Source organism: Aquarana catesbeiana, linkage group LG05 (assembly GCF_042186555.1).
Source record: "Aquarana catesbeiana isolate 2022-GZ linkage group LG05, ASM4218655v1, whole genome shotgun sequence".
Classification (NCBI taxonomy): Eukaryota; Metazoa; Chordata; class Amphibia; order Anura; family Ranidae; genus Aquarana; species Aquarana catesbeiana.
Genome location: NC_133328.1, coordinates 500,148,516 through 500,172,359, shown reverse-complemented (window position 1 = coordinate 500,172,359; position 23,844 = coordinate 500,148,516). Strand labels below are relative to the sequence as shown.

Below are 23,844 nucleotides of genomic sequence, written 5' to 3'. Positions count from 1 at the left end.
AGGCTGCACTGGGGAAGGCTGCACTGACAAGGCTGCACTGGGGAAGGCTGCACTGACAAGGCTGCACTGGGGAAGGCTGCACTGACATGGCTGCACTGACATGGCTGCACTGACATGGCTGCACTGGGGCAAGGCTGCACTGAGAAGGCTGCAATGATGGGCATTTAAATGTAAGTTTTTTTCCCTTCAACTTCCCTCCTAAAAGTTTTTTTCCCTTAAAATTCCCTCCTAAATTGGGGTGCGTGTTATACGCCGGTGCGTGTTATACGCCGATAAATACGGTAAGTATTACTTTCAGTGATTTCCTGTGATATTGTATGTTTGCACACTCAACCTGGTGTGTTAGAGTGACTGAGGTTTTTTGGAAAAGGATGAGGAAAGGACAGAGGACTCATCCTAATCAGCGGCTGGCTACATGTTGATTTATTTCATGAGGCATTTCTAGCTTAAAGCTGAACTCAGAGTACACAAAGAATTATTGAAATATTTTCCTTAAACGTGTTAGTTCACCTTTTTAGAAAAAATACCCTATGCAGTACTCAAACACCCTTCCATAATTCTAAACTAATCAGATTTTAAAAATATGCATTTATGCTCTTCCCATACCGGTAGACCATTTGTGCACGGAGTGAAGCATATCCCAAACCATTCTAATAGTTTTCACAGCTCTGTACTGTCTCCCTTCTTGGACAAATGCCCACTAGCAGTACAAGTGTGAGCATCATCCTTCTTCCGAGCCGCACACATGCGCATTTTGCTCTCTGCTGAGCAGATGAGCTTAGCAGCAGCGATGGGAGAGAGCACTGTAGCTGCTGAGGTCATCTGCGGTGATAAGACATAGTGCTGTCCATGTGCAGACATCAAAAGGGCAGCGCTTGGATTAGTTTAGCATTATGGAATGGAGTTTGTGGACTGCTTAGGTTTTTTTCAAAGGTGAACTAATCCTTTAATAGTTACAATGGATCTAAACTCACCTCGGGTGCACCAAATGCCTTTACAAACCCAGATATTACCGCATAAAAGTAGCAGTGATCTCATAATTGTGCTGTGCACAGAGCTGTGGGAGGAGCCCAGCAGGCCCACCCACTACAGGATGCATGCAAAAAACTGCAGGAGGGAACAGATACAAGACCAGTCCCCCTGCACAATGAGAGAGAGCAGCAGTGACTGATTACAGGTAACTCCTGCACAGAATTAAAGTTTCACTCTGGATTACTGCAGACATCTGGAAGAAAAAAAATACACAAAGCACCAAGATTCCAATAAGAATACGCAGCCTATTGTATTTATTTGCTCATCATGAAGTTCAGCTTCAAAGGATAACTTTACCTTTAGTACTCCGAGGGACCAGTTTATCCATAGTAAATAATGGGGCCATGGCACGCATATGCAGTATGTAAGGATGGTGGTTGAGATTGTGTCGGGGAAAAGGCGACAGTTCGGAGAGTATGGTAAGTATCATTTTAGGTGGGCTGCACTCAGGTAGGTGGGGATTTATTAAAGGACAACTTAACTAAGGGGGAAGTTGTTTTTTAAAGCAGAGTTCCCCAACCCCCCGGGCTCAGGATCGGAGTCGGGGAAAAGGTGCTGGTTTGGAGAGGATGGTAAGCATTATCCTAGGTGGGCTGCACACAGGTGGGTGGGGATTTATTAAAGGACAACTTAACTAAGGGTGAAGTTAACTTTTAAAGCAGAGCGCCCCAACCCCTGTTCTCTAGGAACCAGGCCATACAGCAGGAGGTGAGCGGCAGGAAAGCAAGCAAAGCTTCATCTGTATTTACAGCCCGCTCCCCATTGCATTACCGCCTTAGCTCCGCCTCCTGTCAGATCAGAAATGGCATTAGATTCTCATAGGTGCGCGAACCCTACTGTAATTGCGCATGCAAGGGATCTAGGTTGTGTGCTCCTTTTGTGAATCTAATGCCTGATCATCTGAGGTGGAGCAGAGGCAGTGATGCTAGCGCTGGGGAGCAGCTGCAAATACCGATTATCATTAGCAGAGAGAGTTTTGACTGCACAGGGACCACAATAAATCAATTGCTTGCATCATCATATCAAAACCCTATCAGTGGGTGGCAAGTGACAATCAACCTGCATCTGGTAACAGGCTTAATAGTGGCAAGTGAGCATCTTAGTTCAATTGTAAAGCTGCATCTGGTGCATCCCATCACCCCCAGATGGGACATCTATTTTGCAGGAGAACAAGCTCAGGGCTTCCGCTGATTCTTCATTATGGTGAGTTGCAAAATAATTTCCTTAGATATCACAGTGCAATAATAATAGAAATAAAGTGCACAATAAATGTAATGCGCTTGATTTATCTCAAAGCCATTCTCCTCTGTCCGTGGAAAAATTGTCTTCCACTAAACCAGTCCCTGGTGCCAAAAAGGTTGGGGGCTGTTGATTTAAAGGTATCCTCATACACGGTGCAGAGGCCTATGTGCAAGAGCAAATTTTAAATAATGGGATGAAATGCTTATAGTGGATTCCAGTCAAACATAAACACATTTGAAGTACATATGTTTGCTGCCAAAGGATTTGTAATATGTAATTGTCATTCCTGTTATATACACACCTCTTCTAGTTAGGAGGACCACTCTGTAAATATATCTGTCAACAGGTTTTTGGCTGGTATGGAGGAAATTCACATAAACGTGAGAAAGAGAATATCTGTAATTTTAATGACAAGCATAGCTAAATAGTATTTTTTTTTTTGCTATCATTGTTTATACACAAAGAATGCTTACCTCTTTTTCCCATTGACTACATAGGGTTCTGCCTCCAAATGGGGAATACACTTAAGATGCAACAAGGAGCTGAAGAGAGAATGGTTAAAGTAATCGCCAACCGTTTTTGCAATCATTACTGCCACCATGATCAGCAGGATGGACTGCACATCATTTGTTATTTCAACCTAGGACAGCAAAATAATTCAGAATCAGTGCATAATACTGGAACACTTCTAATATTAATCTGATCTTCTAATCTCAAGATTGTTGCATAATTGATGTGTAGACCATGCAAATTCAAACACCAGCTATGCTTTTATATCATCTATTTTAATAGCATCATTAAAAGTGTATTAAACATGTAAACATGACAATCTATTTTGAAGGTTTTAGGCAGATCCACAGTGAGAGATGTCATTGTAGGATACCATAACCAAAGTGACACTAAGCTCTGGTTTTAAAAAAATACTATCAATCTATAACTTCCTTTTTTTTTATTGCTTTGGTCCCATGGTCCCAATGTTTGTAGAAATGTAGCCACTCTCTCTTGCTTGTTTCCAAGATGGACTATAGGATTTGTAGTGTGCATAGAGCAGGTGCAAGCAACCTGGGACCCTCCAGCTGTTGTAGAACTACAAGTCCCATCATACCTATGGGAGTAATTGTAACTGTCAGCTTTGCAATGCCTCATGGGAAATGTAGTTCCACAACAGCTGGAGGGCCCCAGGTTGCCTACCCCTGGCATAGAGCATTGCACATGACTGCAACTAATGTGCACTGCTTGTTCCAAACTAAAGAAAGCGAGGGGAAAAGGACAGGTTTGGGAGCTCACGGTGGACATTACAAGGAGGCAGCAAGAACAAATGAATGAAAAACAGCTAAGGACCCTTTCATAGGGGTGCCTCCATGAAGCGGACTCTGCTTGCTCAGAGGGGGATCTCTCCGCTGATCCCCGCTGAGCAGGCAGATGACAGGTCCATGGGTGCTCCAGTATGCAGAGCAGACACAGACACAGCCCGCTCTTATCTATGGGACATTTGGATGGATCAGATCCATCTGATCTGGCTCGCCAGATAGATGGGAAATAGGACCACCATCCATTTGTTTTTGGCAAACAGGATTGGATCAGATGGTGGTGGGTGTCAGCAGACGTGTCCACTGACATCTGCGGCTCCATAGAAGAAACTGGAGGGTCCAATCAGATCCACCTGAAAAACTGCTTGAAAAAAGTTTTTCAGACGGACCTGATTCAATTGCCACTGTGAAAGGGGCCTAACAGGGCCATTAAGTAGTGGATGTGTATAGATTATTTTTTAGAGAATAAGGATATCGTTTAGTGTCTCTTTAATAAATATACACAATACATATTGAATTTAAACTGTGTTTAAAATATTGGATGGAGTTTTGAATTCTGGGCAGAGCTTTAGTTCCCTTTTATTTACAGTGTTTTATCCACATGCACAAATGTAGCCTCAATTCAAATGCCTTTATATTATTACATAAAGCCTTTTATCTGAAAGAAAAATGAATATGCCAGGCTTCTGCTGCTCTCATATATTGCAAACGTCTGCATCTTGTCACAGAATTGTTGGCTATATAAAAACGGATTCAATAATGCTGTGAAAAAATGCAGTGAATCAAATGAACAATAAATAGGATATCATTCCACTGTAGGCCGATCAGTAAAATTGGACCCAGTATTAAAAATTGTGAACTACACATAAATCAACATTACCAAATCCCATTTCAAGTAAAAGAAAAAAAAGTAAATGTTTCCATGAATAACAAAACTGCTGTTCTCAAGCCTAGGCAGCCTTGATCACATGGTCTCTGGCTACCAATCATTATTGCTTGTTTTCAATAAACAGTAGGGGCTCATTTACTAGTAAGATGGAAGGAAGGTAAAACCTTGCCATGGAGCGGTGCTTTCACCACCCCCAACCACTATCCCCTTTAGCTGCAAAGGCAGCGGGCTGGATGTACACATGTCGCTGCCAAAATGCCTTGTTTTGCTATCATTGCAGAAATTATACTGCCCGTTGCTTTAAACAGGCTGTGCTGCTCTGATTTACACAGATAGGGCTCATTCACACTAGAAGTGCTCTTTAAAGAGAAATCCGTGTACTTTTTTCTTTTTTGCATGTTAGAAGAGCTGCAGCTCTAGACATCTCACACTGAAAACTACCAGCATTGCTGAAAGTAGAATGCTCACTGCCTGACTCCAAGATCTCACACAGAGTACAGAAAGTGTGGGAAAGTGCTAAGTGCATGTTTCAATAAGCACTTCATCAGGTTACTCAATATTGTATAGTAAATGAATGCTTACAGCTCATATTCAATCTACATTAATGGCCATCACAGCTGTACAGCAGGGATTGTTCACTTTGTTTTATGTGATAATTATCTTGTACTATATTTTATTTTATACTGTCTTATACAAAATTGCTTATTAGGTGATCCTTAAGAAAAGTGGCAGAGATCCCAACCTGGGGTAGTTTATCAAGGCAGACGAAGCACACATAACATCTGGAGTTCAAATAATGCTGTAACTTATCGTCAGATTTTCCATGATCTTTCTGATTTTTTTCTCTCCAAACAGGTGTACTTGGTGAAAGACATATTTTAAAGAACTCCGGTCTTCACAATTTTTTTTCTCTAATCATAAGCTACCTACAAAAATGTAAACTACTTTTATGCAGGCATTGTCACTTAAGTGGGAGAACACATGCAAATTCGGAAGCAAATATAATGTGCATTCAAATGAAAAATATATTTTTTTATATTCTCCTTAGAATTCGTTTTTTTTTTAATTAGAAAATAAATAAATGTCTTTCTAAATTTGTTATTTCTCCCTTGGTCCAATACTGCTTCTAGGCGTTAGAGGGGTACACATCATATTGCAAATAATTCTGCACTGTTTTAGACAGAATGAAATGCTCCGTGTATTGTTGATTGTCATTGTATGTTACATTTCCAGAAATTTTTACCTGAGTTGGAACCAGCCAGCGTGTTAAAAAAAAAAAAAAAAAAACATGTTCTAAAAGGCATATACCATTGTTGACCTCTTCTGAAAATGCTAGCTAAATGTCTCTCAGGCTAATCCATTGGCTTTGATACTTATTGAGTCACTAACCTACAGAATCAGGAGTTCTGGCTTCACTTGCTGAATGCTCTTTCCAGAGCAGTAACTTTTTTTTTTTCATTTTGGATGGAGCAAGGGAGGGTTATAACCCCTGGCAGATTTTTTTTTTTTTTTACATGTGTGTCCCATTGGGGAGAATTCCTTTCACTTCCTGTCCCATAGGCAAACAGGGAGTGAGAGGAAATTCTTGCAAATTAAGGGAATTCCTTGGGGACTCCCAGGTCAGCAGAACGAGTGGCCCCATTGGAAGATTTCCCCTCTATTACTTTTCTGGGGACAAAGCAAAATTTGGGATTATCTTTTACTTTCACTTTCAATGGTAATGATAAACAGGACAAATACAGAGGGTGAATCTCCTTAAAGGGGGAACGGACAGCAATAAAAACTGACAGGGATTCTAATCCCTCTGCACTCTATCCAAAGCTTAAAAAAAAAAGGTTTGCCTTTAGTTATACTTTAAAGCCCCAAGATCAGCTTGACAGGCAGGCAACAAACATTCTGCAAGGGGAAAGTTTAGCAGTGGCAACTTCCATTTTCCTTTAATTCGTCAAATAAGGCCAAACCTCTCAGACAAAAATGAGTTGTCCACATGTAGCAAAAAATGATTTTGCCTGTTTTAATTAAATTTCCGCAATTTGTTTCCAAGTTTCATTTGTAGTTTAACTGATCTGACAGTGTAAAAACATAGCTAAGGTACCCAGAATTTATAATTGTGTTCCTTAAAGGTTCGGATCATTTACTCCAACAGTACATTTGTTAACGGCATTCCTGAAGAATGTACTTTTTTGAATTTTCTCTTGGGAAAGTTAAACAGGAGTGGATCCAGACATTTACCACTGATTTTATAAAACAGAAACATCTACCCCGTTTCACACAGTAAGTGCTTTTTTGGCTTTGCTTTTCTATTGAAAAAAAAATGATATGAATCAGCTTTGCACTGGCTAGACTCACACGTAAAGAGATGCAGTTAACATTTAACCTAAATATGACTCTGGATGAAGTGTGAATGCATTCATCTTGTAGTGCTAAATAATATTAGCTACTGCCACACACAGAGCACAGCTTGCCTGCACTATTGATCTATACACAAATGAAGCTAGCACATTTCTGTATCATGCCTCCATGATATATTGTGCCATTTCTGCGTATAACATATACTTTAAAACATACACAATTACAGAATTTACAAGCCATGTACAATATATATGTATAAGTATGCATATTATAGATATATACGTAGCATGTTATCAAATATGAATAAAACAAATAGTACACAATAGCATATTTTTGCAAATGCTTGCTATGGTATTTGACTTAGGTTTACACATAAATGATAAATGTCTTTGATAAAAGCACACTTCTGCAAATGCTTGTTATGGTATAATGGTATATGAAATTTTCATTTACTTGGGTTTACAGATTAAAAATACATGTCAGGTATTAAAGGGAAACTATAATTCCTTTATCTTTTTTACATATACATATATATATATATATATATATATATATATATATATATATATATATATATATAGTTAGGGCCATATATATTTGGACACAGGCACAATTTTAGTTTTTTTGTTCAGGTATTTACCAAAACATATTCAATCTATAGTTATAGAATGGAAATAGACTGAAAGTGCACACTCTCAGGTTTAATTTAAAGGTATGTACATCCAAATTGGAGGAACGGTTTAGGAATTACAGCTCTTAAGAATAGCCATCCCCTTTTTCAAGGGACCAAAAGTAAATGGACAATTGAATCAAAGGCTGTTTCATGGTCAGGTGTGGGCTACTCCTTTGTTATTTCTTCATCAATTAAGCAGGTAAAAGGTCTGGAGTTGACTCTAAGAGTGGTATTTGCATTTTAAATCTATTGCTGTGAACCTACATCATGCGTTCAAATGAGCTGTCCATGCAAGTGAAACAGGCCATTGTAAGGCTTCAAAAAATAAACAAATCAGTCAGGGAGATAGCAGCAACATTAGGAGTGGCCAAATCAACAGTTTGGTACATTCTGAGGAAAGACAAACGCACTGGTGAACTCAGCAACATAAAAAGGGCTGGACGTCCACAGAAGACAATCGTGGTGGATGATTGCAGGATCCTCTCTATGGTAAAGAAAAATCCATTCACAACATCCAGACAAGTGAAGGACACTTTCCAGGAGGTGGGCGTATCATTGTCAAAGTCTACAATCAAAAGAAGACTTCACAAGTGCAAATACAGAGGGTTCACCACAAGGTGAAAACCATTCATAAGTCTGAAGAAAGGAAAAGCCAGAATAGCCAAAAAACATCTAAAAAAGCCAGACCAGTTCTGGAAAAAAATTCTTTGGACAGATAAAACTAAGATTAATCTGTACCAGAATGACGGGAAGAAAAAAGTGTGGAGATGGCTTGGAACAGCACATGATCCCAAGCACACAACGTCATCTGTAAAACATGGTGGAGGCAGTGTGATGGCATGGGCATGCATGCTTCCAGTGGCAATGGGTCATTGGTGTTTATTGATGATGTGACAGAAGACAAAAGCAGCTGGAATAATTCTGCAGTGTTTAGAGATACTGTCAGCCCAGATTCAGCCACATGCAGCAAAGCTGATTGGACGGCCCTTCGCAGTAAAGATGGACAATGATCCAAAACACACTGCAAAAGCAACCTAGGAGCTTTTGAAGGAAAATAAGTGGAATATTCTGCAATGACCGAGTCAATCACCTGATCTCAATCCAATTGGCCATGCATTTCACTTGCTGAAGGCAAAACTGAAGGCAGAAAGACCCACAAACAAGGAACAACTGAAGACAGCTGCAGTTAGAGCCTGGAAAAGCATCAGAAAGGAGGAAACCCAGTCTTTGGTATTGTCCATGGGTTCAAGACTTCAGGCAGTCATTGCCAGTAGAGGATTCTCCACAAAATGTAAAAAAATTAACATTTTATTTATGATTATATTCATTTCTACATTTGAGCCCCTGAAAATGGGGGGACTGTGTATGAAAATGGTTGCAGTTCCTAAAATTTGTACTTGATATTTATGTTAAACCTCTTGAATTAAAGCTGAAAGTCTGCGATGAATTCAAAATGTGCCTGTGTCCAAATAAATATATTTACCTAACTGTATATATATATATATATATATATATATATATATATATATATATATATATATTATGCATTGCGTAAAGATGCAGATACTATCTGGTTCAACAGTGAAAGGGTCCCTGATCAGGTGATTAATTGAAAACAGGTGTGACTTAAAGCGGAACTAGAGTCACCAAATACTCACCTTGACTCCAATAATCCCATCATTCACCCGCTCCAGCAAGCATCTTCTTCTGTGTGCCAGTTTCTGGCCATCTTCATTGGCCAGGAGAGGATGACATCACTCCTGCGCCTGTGCAGGAGGCCATCACTCTTGCACACAGGGATCCAGCTGGCCACTTTCAGCTGAGCTGCGCATGTGCAGCTCAGTTTACATCCAAGGGATCACTGAGAGCAGGCAGGTAGGTGTATTGTATTGCAGAAGAGACATTGCATAAAACCTGCCTGCTCCCAGTGAATAGTTTTGCTTTAAGATAGCCATACACTGCCAAAAATTCACCAGATTCAGCATGTAAACCCTGTGTAAAGGTACTTCTGTTGCCAAATAAAAGCGGGGAGGAGCATTACAATATATTTTTCTGAGTATAGTATTTCCTGTAAGGCTCTTTATTTGGATTTAAATCTCACATACATACACCACAAAGGCTTTCCAAAGCACTATGGGCTACCTAAAATACGGCTTGCTTTGCAGATATATTTATTTAATTAAAATCCCCTACTGGACCTCAGCCTGATAAGGGGAGATTATTAATTGAGTTCAGTAAACAAGATTCTTCGTATAAGCAGTGCTAAATTTGAAAAGGAAAAAAAAAGCTCCAAATGACAACTTAAAATATTGATGAAAAAGTGAACAGGTTTTTTTTCTTTTAATGCTGACCATAATAATGAAAGAAATGTATATTAAAAAAAACTGCACATTTCCTTTAATGTCATGGGTTGCATCTGTGTTTTGGTAAACCTGCCTGATAGATGTATTTGGCATCATTGTTCTGCCTTCCCTTTTGTCAGTCTTTTTGTCTCTGATTTTCTCTAAGTGGCTATAATATAAAATAAACTTAGCATTTGTGAAGTGGCTTGGCCAAGGAAACATTTTCTAGATGATTAAAGAAAGAGCAAAATAAGCAAAACTAGACAATGGCATGTGAGCCAAGATAAAATCAGTTTTCTACATCAATGTGACAGGGACAGCAAAGAAACAATTTGTGACTAGTAAAAGTTTAGCCCCAGCTGTTCTCTTTTTTTCATTAATACTATTATTACATTAACCACTTTCTAGGCACTTGCTACTAGCCCGTACATCGCCACCTGTTTCCGAGTTTTTGGGCTTGCATGTGTGCACCCCCTGCTGACCTTTGCTGTTATTGGTCACAGCACAAGTTTGTCAGCAGGTTTTATCCAATGATATTGGCTCTATACCTGCTGATTGGCTGTGGCCAATCATAGCACAGAGTTCTGGCTGTTCCTTCTCCCTAATATCGACTCTGAGTTCAGGGAGAAAAAGCAGCTAGCTCTGTGAGTAAAAGCAGCACACATTACACTTATTAGGCACACAGTTAACCCTTTGATTTCCCCTTGATGTTAAGCCCTTCACAGCCAGTGTCATTAGTACAGTGTACAGTATTATTACTGATCACTGTATTAGTGTCGCTAGCAATGCCAGTGTCAGTTACTGTCCCTCCCAGCCAGTGTCTGTTAGTGCCAGATTGCCCACCACACTACCACAGTCATACTATAATTCACTGATCACCGCCATTACTAGTATAGCGTCTATAGCTGCGTAAATGCCAGTATATATATCATAGTTTGTAGAAGCTATAGCTCTTACACAAACCAATTAATATACACTTATTGGGATTTTTTTACCAAAGACGTGTAGCAGAATACATTTTAGCCTAAATTTATCAAGAGATTTTATTTTTTTGGATATGTTTTATAACAGAAAAGTAGAAAATATTTCTTTTTTTTCAAAATGTTAGTTTTTTGTTGCTTATATATTAAAAAATAAAAACCTGAGTGGTGTTCAAATACCATCAAAAGAAAGCTGTATTTGTCTGAAAAAAATTATATAAATTTCATTTGGGTAGAGTGTTGCATGACCAAGCAATTGCCAGTTAAAATAGCGCATTGCTGAATAGCACAAAAAAGCCCTGGTCATGAAGGGGGTAAAAACCTCCGGAGGCCAAGTGGTTAAAAGGATACTCTACTAGTTTTTGGTTTATATTATTGGTTTTATTTATGTTTATATGCTTTTAAACACTATAATTGATATGTTATACATATACAATGTTTGTTTTATATATACAATAAGCATTAATCATATGACAAAAGACTCCCAAAGTACTAGAGGGTTTTCTAAAAAAAAAAAAAAAAAAAAAAAAAGAGTACACTGGGCACTGTCTTGAAATAAGCAATAATAATCTTAGTTTTGGTATATGTAATGGAATGGGACATGTTAATGCCTTATGTTTTAAAGGATTTTACTGTACTATGCACTGAAAAGAGTTTTATGATTTATGATTGCTTTAATCCCTTCTCATCATAATCTGCATACAGTAGTTATACTGTCTTCTTGAGTCCCCAGCCTTACTCCATCAAAGCTCTGGTTTTCATACCCATACACTGCATTGATAAGGGCCAACGTTGTATGCAATTTGGAATAAATGGCTCCATAATTTTTGTTTATATTTGCACTATACACCAGCAGTTCTGAATGTGCATGATGTGGCCAGAGGGGTGAAAAGCAATGATTTGCATGGCTCGACCTACTGTCCTGAAATGAGGAATAATCCTCTTATTTTTTGGGAAATGTAATGTAATCAAACATCTGAATAGCATCTGTTTTAAGAAGGTCTTACTGTGCTATGATGATGTGTCTGCAGTCTCTGACAGCTTTCTTTACCATTACAATCACTGAATGCTATGTGCAGCCCTTTGAAAATGTCAGGGACTGCACTTGAGGGATTCCCCATCACGTGAATTGACCACCACTGTCCTACAGCCTGAGCTGTATACCTAAAGTATGAGAGGCTCTTCCACCTTTGACTGCTAATCTCATAATATTTGGTGTAAGATTTGGTGATGCCACTACCGTTATGCTTCTTAGATCTGCATTGAATACATTTCCCTGCATCTGCTTCATCAATTCTACGGGTCTGTGCCCTGGAATCTTTTCTGCTGCTTCTTGTATATTCATGTCAAGTACTTGATAGGAGACTGAAATGATAAGGTGGGCCTCTCTTAAATCTCTAGCTCAAGCACCATTGGAAGTCACACACAGGAATTGTCTGACAATTCTCCTATTAGTTATCAGATCACTAGGGATCTGGGGATAGCTTCATACAGAAACAGTGCACAGCAAGCAAGTCAACAAAGAGGAAAAGATCAGCTGCAAGGAACCTACAGACAACACTGATGATTAGTATTTTCCGCTCTGTCATTTTTGGGTTCAGCGTCCTGTTTAAAGTGGTTGTAAACCTTTTACAACCTTTTTCACCTACAGGTAAGCCTAGATTAAGGCTTACCTGTAGGTGCTGGTAATATCTCCTAAACCTACACGGTTTAGGAGATATTTACAATTCCCCGTATGATGAGTTGTTCTGCGCATGCGCCGATGTACTTGGTGCATGCGCACTTTAGAAAGGGCATGCTGTGCCGTTTCTAGCTGGCGTCATGCCTTGACTGGCGGCTCCCGCGTGCATGCTGCAGTGACGTCAGGCGACAGGCCAGTCACAGAGCCGGAGTTCGCGGCCCCAGAAGGAAGAGGGCCAAAGATGGATGCTTCCAGCCAGCGGGGACATCACAGGCTTCTGTGTCAGGTAAGTGACACTTAATGGGCTACTATGCGATGCATAGTAGCCCATTATGCTTTACCTTTGCAGGGAAACAAAGAGGAAGTACAACCCATCAGGGTTTATTTCCTCTTTAAGTGAGTGACGAGGTTTCCCAGCATTTGTATCTAGTAACACTAGTGAATTTTGTTACAGACAAACAAAATGTTTTCCTCCCTTTTGTCACATATAGGCTTGGAACTATTATTATAGCTTTTATACTTTTGTTCCAAAGCAAGCATAATTTATACCAAAAATCGGAATTTAAATGTCAGCTGACAGATTTCTAGTTTAGTGTGTTCCTTACTAACAACAATTAAAAATGTTGACCTAGCAATCATTTTTTCCATTATATAGAGGTAGGATTATGTCAGGAAAATATGTAGACACGCCATGTTCATCACGTCTCAAAAGTTTGGCTACAATACGAGAGGTTAGTCAGTGCAAGGAAATAGCATAAGGCTTCTAGCATGTGTATATCCAGTGGTGGTTTATTGCATCTGGAATAATATAAGCAGAACATCAGCAAGCCCTGACCCATTTCTGCACCTGCAATTTATTCAGCCAACAGTCACTAAGTCAGTCTTCATATGCAGCCTGAGGAAAAAGTATGCAGAATACAAGATGTCATGGGTAGTAAAGACAGCCATATACAGTGTATTCGGGAAGTATTCACAGCGCTTCACTTTTTCCACATTTTGTTATGTTACAGCCTTATTCCAAAATGGATTAAACTCCTTATTTTCCTCAAAACTCTACAAACAATACCCCATAATGACAACGTGAAAGATGTTTGTTTGAAATCTTTGCAAATTTATTAAAAATAAAAAAAATGAAAAAAAAAATCACATGTACATAAGTATTCACAGCCTTTGCCATGACACTCGAAATTGAGCTCAGGTGCATCCTGTTTTCACTGATCATCCTTGAGATGTTTCTACAACTTGATTGGAGTCGACCTGTGTAAATTCAGTTGATTGGATATGATTTGGAAAGGCACGCACCTATCTATATAAGGTCCCACAGTTAACAGTGTATGTAAGAGCACAAAAAAAGTCATGAAGTCCAAGGAATTGTCTGTAGACCTCCGAGATATGATTGTATCAAGGCACAGGTCTAAGGAAGGGTACAGAAAAATTTCAGCAGCATTAAAGGTCCCAATGAGTACAGTGGCCTCCAGCCGCTTTAAATGGAAGAAGTTTGGAACCACCAGCACTCTGGAGAGTGTTCCTAGAGCGGGCCGCCCAGCCAAACTGAGCAATTGGGGGAGAAGGGCCTTAGTCAGGGAGGTGACCAATAACCCGACGGTCACTCTGACAGAGCTCCAGCGTTTCTCTGTGGAGAGAGGAAAACCTTCCAGAAAAATCAGGCATGTATGGTAGAGTATACAGACGCAAACCATTCCTCAGTAAAAGGCACATGACAGTCTGCCTAGAGTTTGCCAAAAGGCACCTAAAGGACTCTCAGACCATGAGAAACAAAATTCTCTGGTCTGATGAAATAAAGATTGAACTCTTTGGCCTGAATGGCGAGTGTCATGTCTGGAGGAAACCAGGCACCGTTCATCACCTGACCAATATCATTCCTACAGTGAAGTATGGTGGTAGCAGCATCATGCTATGGGCATGTGTTTCAGCGGCAGGAACTGGGAGAGTAGTCAGCATGGAGGGAAAGATGAATACAGCAATATACAGAGACATCCTTGATGTAAACCTGCTCCAGAGCACTCTGGACCTCAGACTGAGACGAAGGTTGATCTTCCAACAGGACAACAACCCTAAGCACACAGCCAAGATACCAAAGGAGTGGCTATGGGACAACTCTGTGAATGTCCTTGAGTGGCCCAGCCAGAGCCCAGACTTAAATCCGATTGGACATCTCTGGAGAGACCTGAAAATGGCTGTGCACCGATGCTCGCCATGCAACCTGATAGAGCTTGAGAGGTCCTGCAAAGAGGAATTGAAGAAACTGCCTAAAAATAGGTGTGCCAAGCTTGAAGCATCATACTCAAAAAGAGTCTTTAACCACTTCAGCCCCGGAAGAATTTACCCCCTTCCTGACAAGAGCACTTTTTGCGATTCGGCACTGCGTCGCTTTAACTGACAATCGCGTGGTCGTGCGACGTGGCTCCCAAACAAAATTGACGTCCCTTTTTTCCCACAAATAGAGCTTTCTTTTGGTGGTATTTGATCGCCTCTGCGGTTTTTATTTTTTGCGCTATAAACAAAAATAGAGCGACAATTTTGAAAAAAACTCATTATTTTTTACTTTTTACTATAATATATATCCCCCAAAAATATATAAAAAAAACAATTTTTTTCCTCAGTTTAGGCCGATAAGCGATTATTGATTGGTTTGTGCAAAAGTTATAGCATTTACAAAATAGGGGATAGTTTTATGGCATTTTTATTAATAATTTTTTTTTTTTAAATGGCGGCGATCAGCGATTTTTATTGTGACTGCGACATTATGGTGGACACATCGGACATTTTTGACACATTTTTGGGACCATTGTCATTTATGCAGCAATCAGTGCTATAAAAATGCACTGATTCCTGTGTAAATGACACTGGCAGTGAATGGGGTTAACCACTAGGGGGCAGGGAAGGGTTAAATCAGTACTAGGAAGTGATTTCTAACTGTCAGGGGGATGGGCTGTGTGTGTGACGTCACTGATCTCTGCTCCGATGACAGGGAGCAGAGATCGAGTGACACTGTCACTAGGCAGAACGGGGAGATGCTGTTTACATCAGCATCTCCCCGTTCTTCCTCCCCGTGAGGCGATTGCGGGTATCCCCATAGCGATCGAGTCTGCGGGACCCGCGACCCGACTCACGGAGCTTGTCGCAGGCGCGCACGCACCCGCTGGCCGCCTCTTAAAGGGCAACGTACAGGTACGTGATTTTGCCTGTACGAGCCCTTCTGCCGCAGTATATCTGTGTGAGGCGTTTGGCAAGCGGTTAATTGGTGCCAAAGGCTTAAACAAAGTATTGAGCAAAGGCTGTGAATACTTATGTATTTTGTTTTTCTATTTTTAATAAATTTGAAAAGATCAAATAAACTTCTTTCATGTTGTCATTATAGGTTATTGTTTGTAATTTTTTTAGGAAAATAATGAATTTAATCTATTTTGGAATAAGGCTGTAACAAATTCTGGAAAAAGTGAAGCACTGTGAATAATTTCTGAAAGCACTGTATACTCTGATAATTGATATAAATGCAAGTGGCTCACAAACTATTTGAAGAGGAACTCCACTATTTTCATAAGTTACAACAAAGGCACGTTTAGAAATATTGAATAATGGTAAACTACAAATAGATATTTTTAGATAATGACAGTTTTTTTATTCTTTGCATATCAATTGGGGATGTAATTGATGGTAATTACGCTTTCTATGTTCTTGCGAACCATGGTAATATTCCTGGTACCAGAATAGGTAAATTCTATTGTCTTTCACACGAAGAAGTGAGTATTGTACCATTAATCTGATTGATAAATAATATATATATATATATATATATATATATATATATATATATATATATATATATATATATATATACACACACAGTGAGGTCCATAAATATTGGGACATCAACAAAATTCTAATCTTTTTGGCTCTATACACCACCACAATGGATTTGAAATGAAACGAACAAGATGTGCTTTAACTGCAGACTTTCAGCTTTAATTTGAGGGTATTTACATCCAAAATCAGGTGAACGGTGTAGGAATTACAACAGTTTGTATATGTGCCTCCCACTTTTTAAGGGACCAAAAGTAATAGGACAGATTAACAATCATCCATCAAACTTTCACTTTTTAATACTTGGTTGCAAATCCTTTGCAGTCAATTACAGCCTGAAGTCTGGAACGCATAGACATCACCAGACGCTGGGTTTCATCCCTGGTGATGCTCTGCCAGGCCTCTACTGCAACTGTCTTCAGTTCCTGCTTGTTCTTTGGGCATTTTCCCTTCATTTTTGTCTTCAGCAAGTGAAATGCATGCTCAATCGGATTCAGGTCAGCTGATTGACTTGGCCGTTGCATAACATTCCACTTTTTTCCCTTAAAAAAGTCTTTGGTTGCTTTCGCAGTATGCTTTGGGTCATTGTCCATCTGCACTGTGAAGGGCCGTCCAATGAGTTCTGAAGCATTTTGCTGAATATGAGCAGATAATATTGCCCGAAACACTTCAGAATTCATCCTGCTGCTTTTGTCAGCATCAATAAATACAAGAGAACCAGTTCCATTGGCAGCCATACATGCCCACGCCATGACACTACCACCACCAGGCTTCACTGATGAGCTGGTATGCCTTGGATCATGAGCAGTTCCTTTCCTTCTCCATACTCTTCTCTTCCCATCACTCTGGTACAAATTGATCTTGATCTCATTTGTCCATAGGATGTTGTTCCAGAACTGTGAAGGCTTTTTTAGATGTTGTTTTGCAAACTCTAATCTGGCCTTCCTGTTTTTGAGGCTCACCAATGGTTTACATCTTGTGGTGAACCCTCTGTATTCACTCTGGTGAAGTCTTCTCTTGATTGTTGACTTTGACACACATACACCTACCTCCTGGAGCGTGTTCTTGATCTGGCCAACTGTTGTGAAGGGTGTTTTCTTCACCAGGGAAAGAATTCTTCGGTCATCCACCACAGTTGTTTTCCGTGGTCTTCCGGGTCTTTTGGTGTTGCTGAGCTCACCGGTGCATTCTTTTTAAGGATGTTCCAAACCGTTGATTTGGCCACACCTAATGTTTTTGCTATCTCTCTGATGGGTTTTTTTTTCTGCCTAATGATGGCTTGCCTCACCGATAGTGACAGCTTTTTGGATCTCCTATTGAGAGTTGACAGCAACAGATTCCAAATGCAAATAGCACACTTGAAATGAACTCTGGACCTTTTATCTGCTCCTTGTAAATGGGATAATGAGGGAATAACACACACCTGGCCATGGAACAGCTGAGCAGCCAATTGTCCCATCACTTTTGGTCCCTTAAAAAGTGGGAGGCACATATACAAACTGTTGTAATTCCTACACACACCGTTCACCTGATTTAGATGTAAATACCCTAAAATTAAAGCTGAAAGTCTGCAGTTAAAGAACATCTTGTTTGTTTCATTTCAAATTCATTGTGGTGGTGTATAGAGCCAAAAAGATTAGAATTGTGTCAATGTCCCAATATTTATGGACCTGACTGTGTATATATATATATATATATATATATATATATATATGAAAATCCAGGATGGACAGGATTTTTTAGAACAAACATACTTTAGAAGTTTTTTAGAACAAGCTTGGAACATCCTTGCTATCATAAGTGATAAAAATATATGAAAATCTGTGAGGCCAACCAGCAATCATTATCAATTTTCATAGATATTAGAAATTCATAGAGTGTGACTTACCTTCAAATTTTGCCCGGAAAAGGGGTAGATTAAAATTGCTTAAAGAGGCCTGAAATATTTTTCTGACATACACTATCAATATCCAATATTTTTTTTTTTCTACTTTATTTCAAGCAACTCTTTCCTTTCCAAGCTACCATGTCTCTTCTAATGCTTATAAAATGCTCAATTATACAAAAGATAAATACAGCTTCATCCAACTTGCATAAGACTTTTTTTTCACCCTTCATACACACAAGCTAGACTGAGCTTCTTCTCATCTCACTTGGTTGTGTTGTACTCTGTACAGTAACTGTGAAATCTTGAGTGAATGTTTCAGGATAATACAAATGGTCCAGTATTTACTTTTCTAAACCCTCAACCAAAGGGGGACCTTGCAATGCTCCTTTAGCCTTTATTTATAAGGGCACCAGCTTATTCCACAGCTCTGCATATTAAGTAATGGCATTCTAGCATCAAAAGGTCCTCCCAGTACACATTCCGTGGCACTCGGTAATTACCTGCATTTTCAAATAGGCTGTGTACAGGGTTATGAACCCAGCTCTTTAACTGCTGATAAATAAAAAAATGTTTTGTAGCAGATAAAATGCAGGCAATGCAGACTGAATGTAAATAAGTATATACCCTGCATGATGTGCTATTAGTAATTAAAGTGATGATTTGTCGTCCATGGCACTGTATGAGCCTCTGCATCAGGTGCCTGTGTATACATAGCCTAATAATCACCCCTCTGTGTATAACTAGCATTTCCACTGCACTTGTTACAGAACGCATACCTGTAATCCACAAAGTAAACTCTGAACTGTATAGTGTAATTACTGTAAATCTATCCCCCTATTTATCTATGTATGGTAAGCTGTGAAAAGAGTTACTATATTAAAGCTGAAAATGACAATTTAAATGCATACTAAAAATGTTCCCAGGATAAATAAATAATCTAACAAGCATCACAATCTTGTTTGGCGCTTATATATGGGCTGCCCATAATGTGATAAATATTCATGTTTGATGTGTTCATGGCGTTACAATGCAACCTCATTTTGATTTAACCGCTTCAGCCCCGGAAGATTTTACCACCTTCCTGACCAAAGCACTTTTTGCAATTTGGCACTGCGTCGCTTTAACTGACAATTGCGCAGTCGTGCGACGTTGCACCCAAACAAAATTGACGGGTTTTTTCCCACAAATAGTGCTTTCTTTTGGCGGTATTTGATCGTTTTTTTTTTGTGTGCTATAAACAAATAAAGAGCGACAATTTTGAAAAAAACGCAATATTTTTTACTTTTTGCTATCATAAAGATCCCTCAAAAAGATATGTATTCTTCTACATATATTTGGTAAAAAAAAAAAAAAATCGCAATAAGCGTATATTGATTGGTTTGTGCAAAATTTATAGCGTCTACAAAATAGGGGATAATTTTATGGCATTTTTATTATTATTTTTTTTTTTTATTAGTAATGGCGGACACTTTTGACACTATTTTGGGACCTTTGTCATTTATACAGTGATCAGTGCTATAAAAATGCACTGATTACTGTGTAAATGACACTGGCAGGGAAAGGGTTAACCACTAGGGGTGCAATGAAGGGGTTAGGTGTGTCCTAGGGAGTGATTCTAACTGTGGAGGGGGATGGGCTTCAACTCACATGACAGCAATTACTGCTCCTGATGACAGGGAACAGTGATCTCTGTCAAGACACAAGGCAGAACGGGGAAATGCCTTGTTTACATAGGCACTTCCCCGTTCTGTGGCTCCGTGACACGATCACTGGGAGACCGGCGGACATCGAGTCCACTGGTCCCGCAGGCACGATCATGCTGCTGCTATCCCCACCTCTCAAAGGGGACGTACAGGTATGCCCATTTGCCCACTGCTGCCATTGTGCCGATGTATATCAGCGTGCAGCGGTCGGCAAGTGGTTAAAGTAAAAACTTTCAGGGTTTTGGGGGGATTTTTTTTTCTATTTAGAAATCCAGAAATGAGATGTAATTTGGTAATAATTTAACCTGTATAATTTTTTCTCTGTAAATGTCACTTTTGCGGTAGTACATGCTACACCAAGAATGAAAGATAGAAAATCCAAAATTTGACAGCTGTCAACTGAACAAGTAGTGAGGGTACATCTTCCATGGGGATGCCTCTTCTGGTGAAACAAGCAAGAAATTCCCATCATTTTGGACAGAATTTCCTCTCACTTCCTGTGGCTTCTCTAGGACAGGAAATGAAGAGAAATCTCCCCAGTAAAATAGATGAAAAAGCAATCAAACCATAGTACTCTAAACTAAAAAGTTTGGGTTAAACAAACAGTTTAAATATGGACCAAAGTATAATTCCAGCATGACAAAGCAACACACCAATGTATCATAATATCCCAGTTGAGAATTCCCATCCAATAAAACAGAGACACAGAGGATGTATGAGTCAGATAGAGAAGCATAAACTATGCACCAGCAGACTTCATACCCCCTCTGTGCACAACCACACGCTAGACATTTAGTGACAAATTTACTATGCAGATTTTCATTAAGTACATATTTGTGGGCACCATAAATGCAAAAGGCTCCCTTATAAGAGGCTAAAAATCATATAAACTACCGTTTGACTGAAAAAATCTCCCAAGCATCTGTTAGATGAATTAAATTAACAGCTTGTTCTTTTTGGGAGGTTAAGGAGAATTAATCAAAGAAGTTCTTCAGCTTTACTCCTTAGCTAAAGACAGCTTGATTTAAGAACATAAATATTCTTTTACATTCTGCTGGGAAAATTCCAGTGCAAAATCAGCTCAATAAAAAAGTAATATTGTGGATTTTCAAAATGCCAGAAAAACTTTGCTTCAGTAAATCTCACTCTATGGGGTTTGGTTCACTTTCATTCCATATGCGGGATCAGAAAGTTTTACGTTTTTCTCTTAGAAGAAGAAAGTTAGAAATTTTATATCAAGACCAACACGGCAAAAATTTCGGCAAGAAATCTCTGCACAGTGGGAAAATAAATTAATGTTTCAAAGGACTATAAAATGTCCGTGTATGGCAGGGGGGATTCAGTGTAAGCAAATCTAATATGGTCAGCTTTGTACTCACAAAATCATCAGCATTAAATATGAAAGTATCTGTCTTAAGGTGAACACCCATTCTGGAATATGTGTGTGTTACTGTATCTTTTCTAATGGTTTACCTCTTATTTGTAAATTTGTTTTGTCTGTATGTTAAATGCATTAGACTGCTGAGATATAAAATCTCATTATTAACAGCCATGACAGTTTATGGTTAAAGTGTATCCAAAGCAATTTTTTTTGTTTTGCAGTTGAAGATTTGGAGTTTGAAGGGATACCCTTTACTGGTTAATATAATAAAGATGCAATGGGGTTATGAAGGGTTGTGAAGGGTTGTAAGGGGTTTTTGTACTGTGAAGTGCGGAAATGAAAATTACAGAAATTTATACTTTCCTAGATTGCTACAGCATCAATCCGATCTGCAGTTATCCCTTTCCAGCTCTACACTGAGAACCGAGTGATCAAAGACTGCTAATCACTCAGTTCTCAGGTCCGCTCATGCAGGGCACACAGGCGCTGCCCCCCTCCCTAATCCATGTGCCCGGCCCCCAGGGGTGTTGCTAGGCCTGCAAAAGATCTGGGGCTAGAGCCCATAGCAGCATTCACCAATTTCTTTGCATGCCCGCGGGGGGGGGGACCGGTGGTAAGCAATTTTTCACGGACGATGGCTGGTGTTGGCGCTTCAATCATCATGGCACCATGATTGATATGGTTTCAGGGTGATTGAAGTGCATTATTTATATTGTTACATTCTAATATATAATGAAGTGGTTCAACTCACCATACTGTAGAATCAGTGGGAGTCCTGGGCATGTCACTTGCCACATCTCCTGTCACCACATGCAGCGTGTCACTTGCCACCGTCGCCTGTCACCATATGCAGAGTGTTACTTGCCACCGTCACCTGCCACTAGATGTGGATTGTCACTTGCCATGTCGCCTGCCACCAGATGTGGATTGTCACTTGCCACTTTCACCTGGCAGCAGATGTGGATTGTCACTTGCCACGTCACCTGCCACCATTTGCAGATTGCCACGTCTCCTGCCACCATTTGCAGATTGTCACTTGCCACGTCTCCTACCACCATCTTCAGATTGTCACTTGCCACATCTCTTGCCACCATTTGCAGATTGTCACATCTCCTGCCACCATTTGCAGATTGTCACTTGCCACGTCACCGGCCACCAGATGTGGATTGTCACTTGCCATGCCAGCCAGTGCCAACAAATGTGCATTCACACTGCATTGGTGGCAGGCTGACAGCACTGGTCCATTTAGTGAGAGCAGGGGTAGGGTGGGCAGTAAGAGATGATGCCATCTCACTGCTCCCTGCCGCACCTCCGACATTGAAGCAAGGGGGTCTGGCTGCAAAGTGGAGCTCCACGATGACAGAAAGCATGTGACCTCAACTCCACTGTGCTGTGAGGGCAGAAGAGTGCTGATGTGTGGCGGGCAGTGAGAGATGATGTAATCTCTCTGCTGCTTGCCACACCTCGCTCCCAAATTGAAGAGGCCCGGCTGTGAAGAGCGCTGATGTGGAGCAGGCGGAGAGAGATGTCATCTCTGCTCATCCGCCCGCTTGCTTCTCTCCTCTCCTCTGACTCTCTCATGCAGCCAGCCCACCTGCTGCAGCAGCCGCAACCCACTGGTTAGACAGGGACCCTGCAGCAAAAGACTCGGGGCTATGGGTGCCAGATTCGGGGCTATAGCCCTAATAGCCACCCCCTAGCAATACCCTTGCCAGCCCCTAATCTACATGCAGCTACATAGAGCCTGAGGCTCTAATTGGAATAAAAAAAGAGTGGGCCCGGAGCCTACCTGGTTGTGTGACTTTGGCAAATTATTTGTCGCTAATGTCTTCCTGTTTCTCCTTCCGGCCAATCAGGAAGCGGGTCCTGAGATCCGATTGGCCGGGAGTCCTAAGACCTCATTGGCCGGATTCCAGGACTCCTGATTGGCCGGGAGGAGAACACATCGGGCCGAGACTCGGAGTAAGGGATGCAGTTATGAAGGTAATTGCAGGGCGACGGGCGAGCAAGCGATGCAGTAATCAATGAGAGGGGTGTTGGTAGGAGGGTGGTGGCGATCGAGCGACGGGGGGAGGGTGTTAGGGGGGTTTAGTAGTAGTTGGATGGCTGGCTGGGTGGGGTGTCTGGCTGGCTGGGTGGGGGCCGCAGGCTGCCCCCCCCAAGAAATTTGAGCACCAGCCATCACTGGTACAGAGCGGTGACTGTCAGTCATCACTCTGTGCTCTGCCCCTCCAGTGCTCACTGGATCAGCTGGTTTAGGCTCTCAGCAGAGCACTGAGAGGCTAAGCCAGCTGCCGACCATCCTGACCATCCTGACATTTTTATTGGGAGCCCTGTAGAAACTGGGCTGGCTCTGTGATGCCAGACGATAGCAGGCTTTAGCCTGCTGTCGGCTGAATCTGGGTCACAGGAGTGCACCCCACAGGAGAAGTATTGACAAATGAGCTTTTGGGACTTGTCAGGTCTGTTCTTCAGGCTTCATAATGGTTTCTGAACACTTGTATCTGTAATTAAATAAAGCACAGCTTTCACGTAAAAGTGAATGT

The 23,844-nt window shown here is 40.5% G+C and overlaps 1 protein-coding gene across 2 annotated transcripts in view; it reads right to left on the bottom strand.

The window, feature by feature from the left end:
- The window catches only part of LOC141145159 (chloride channel protein C-like), a 225,666-nt gene that overhangs the window by 95,153 nt on the left and 106,669 nt on the right, over positions 1-23,844 (bottom strand). For both annotated transcript variants that reach the window (XM_073631572.1, XM_073631571.1), the window contains exon 14: positions 2,748-2,914. In XM_073631572.1, coding sequence (XP_073487673.1) covers positions 2,748-2,914 — 167 coding nt within the window. The remainder of the gene's footprint in view (positions 1-2,747; positions 2,915-23,844) is intronic.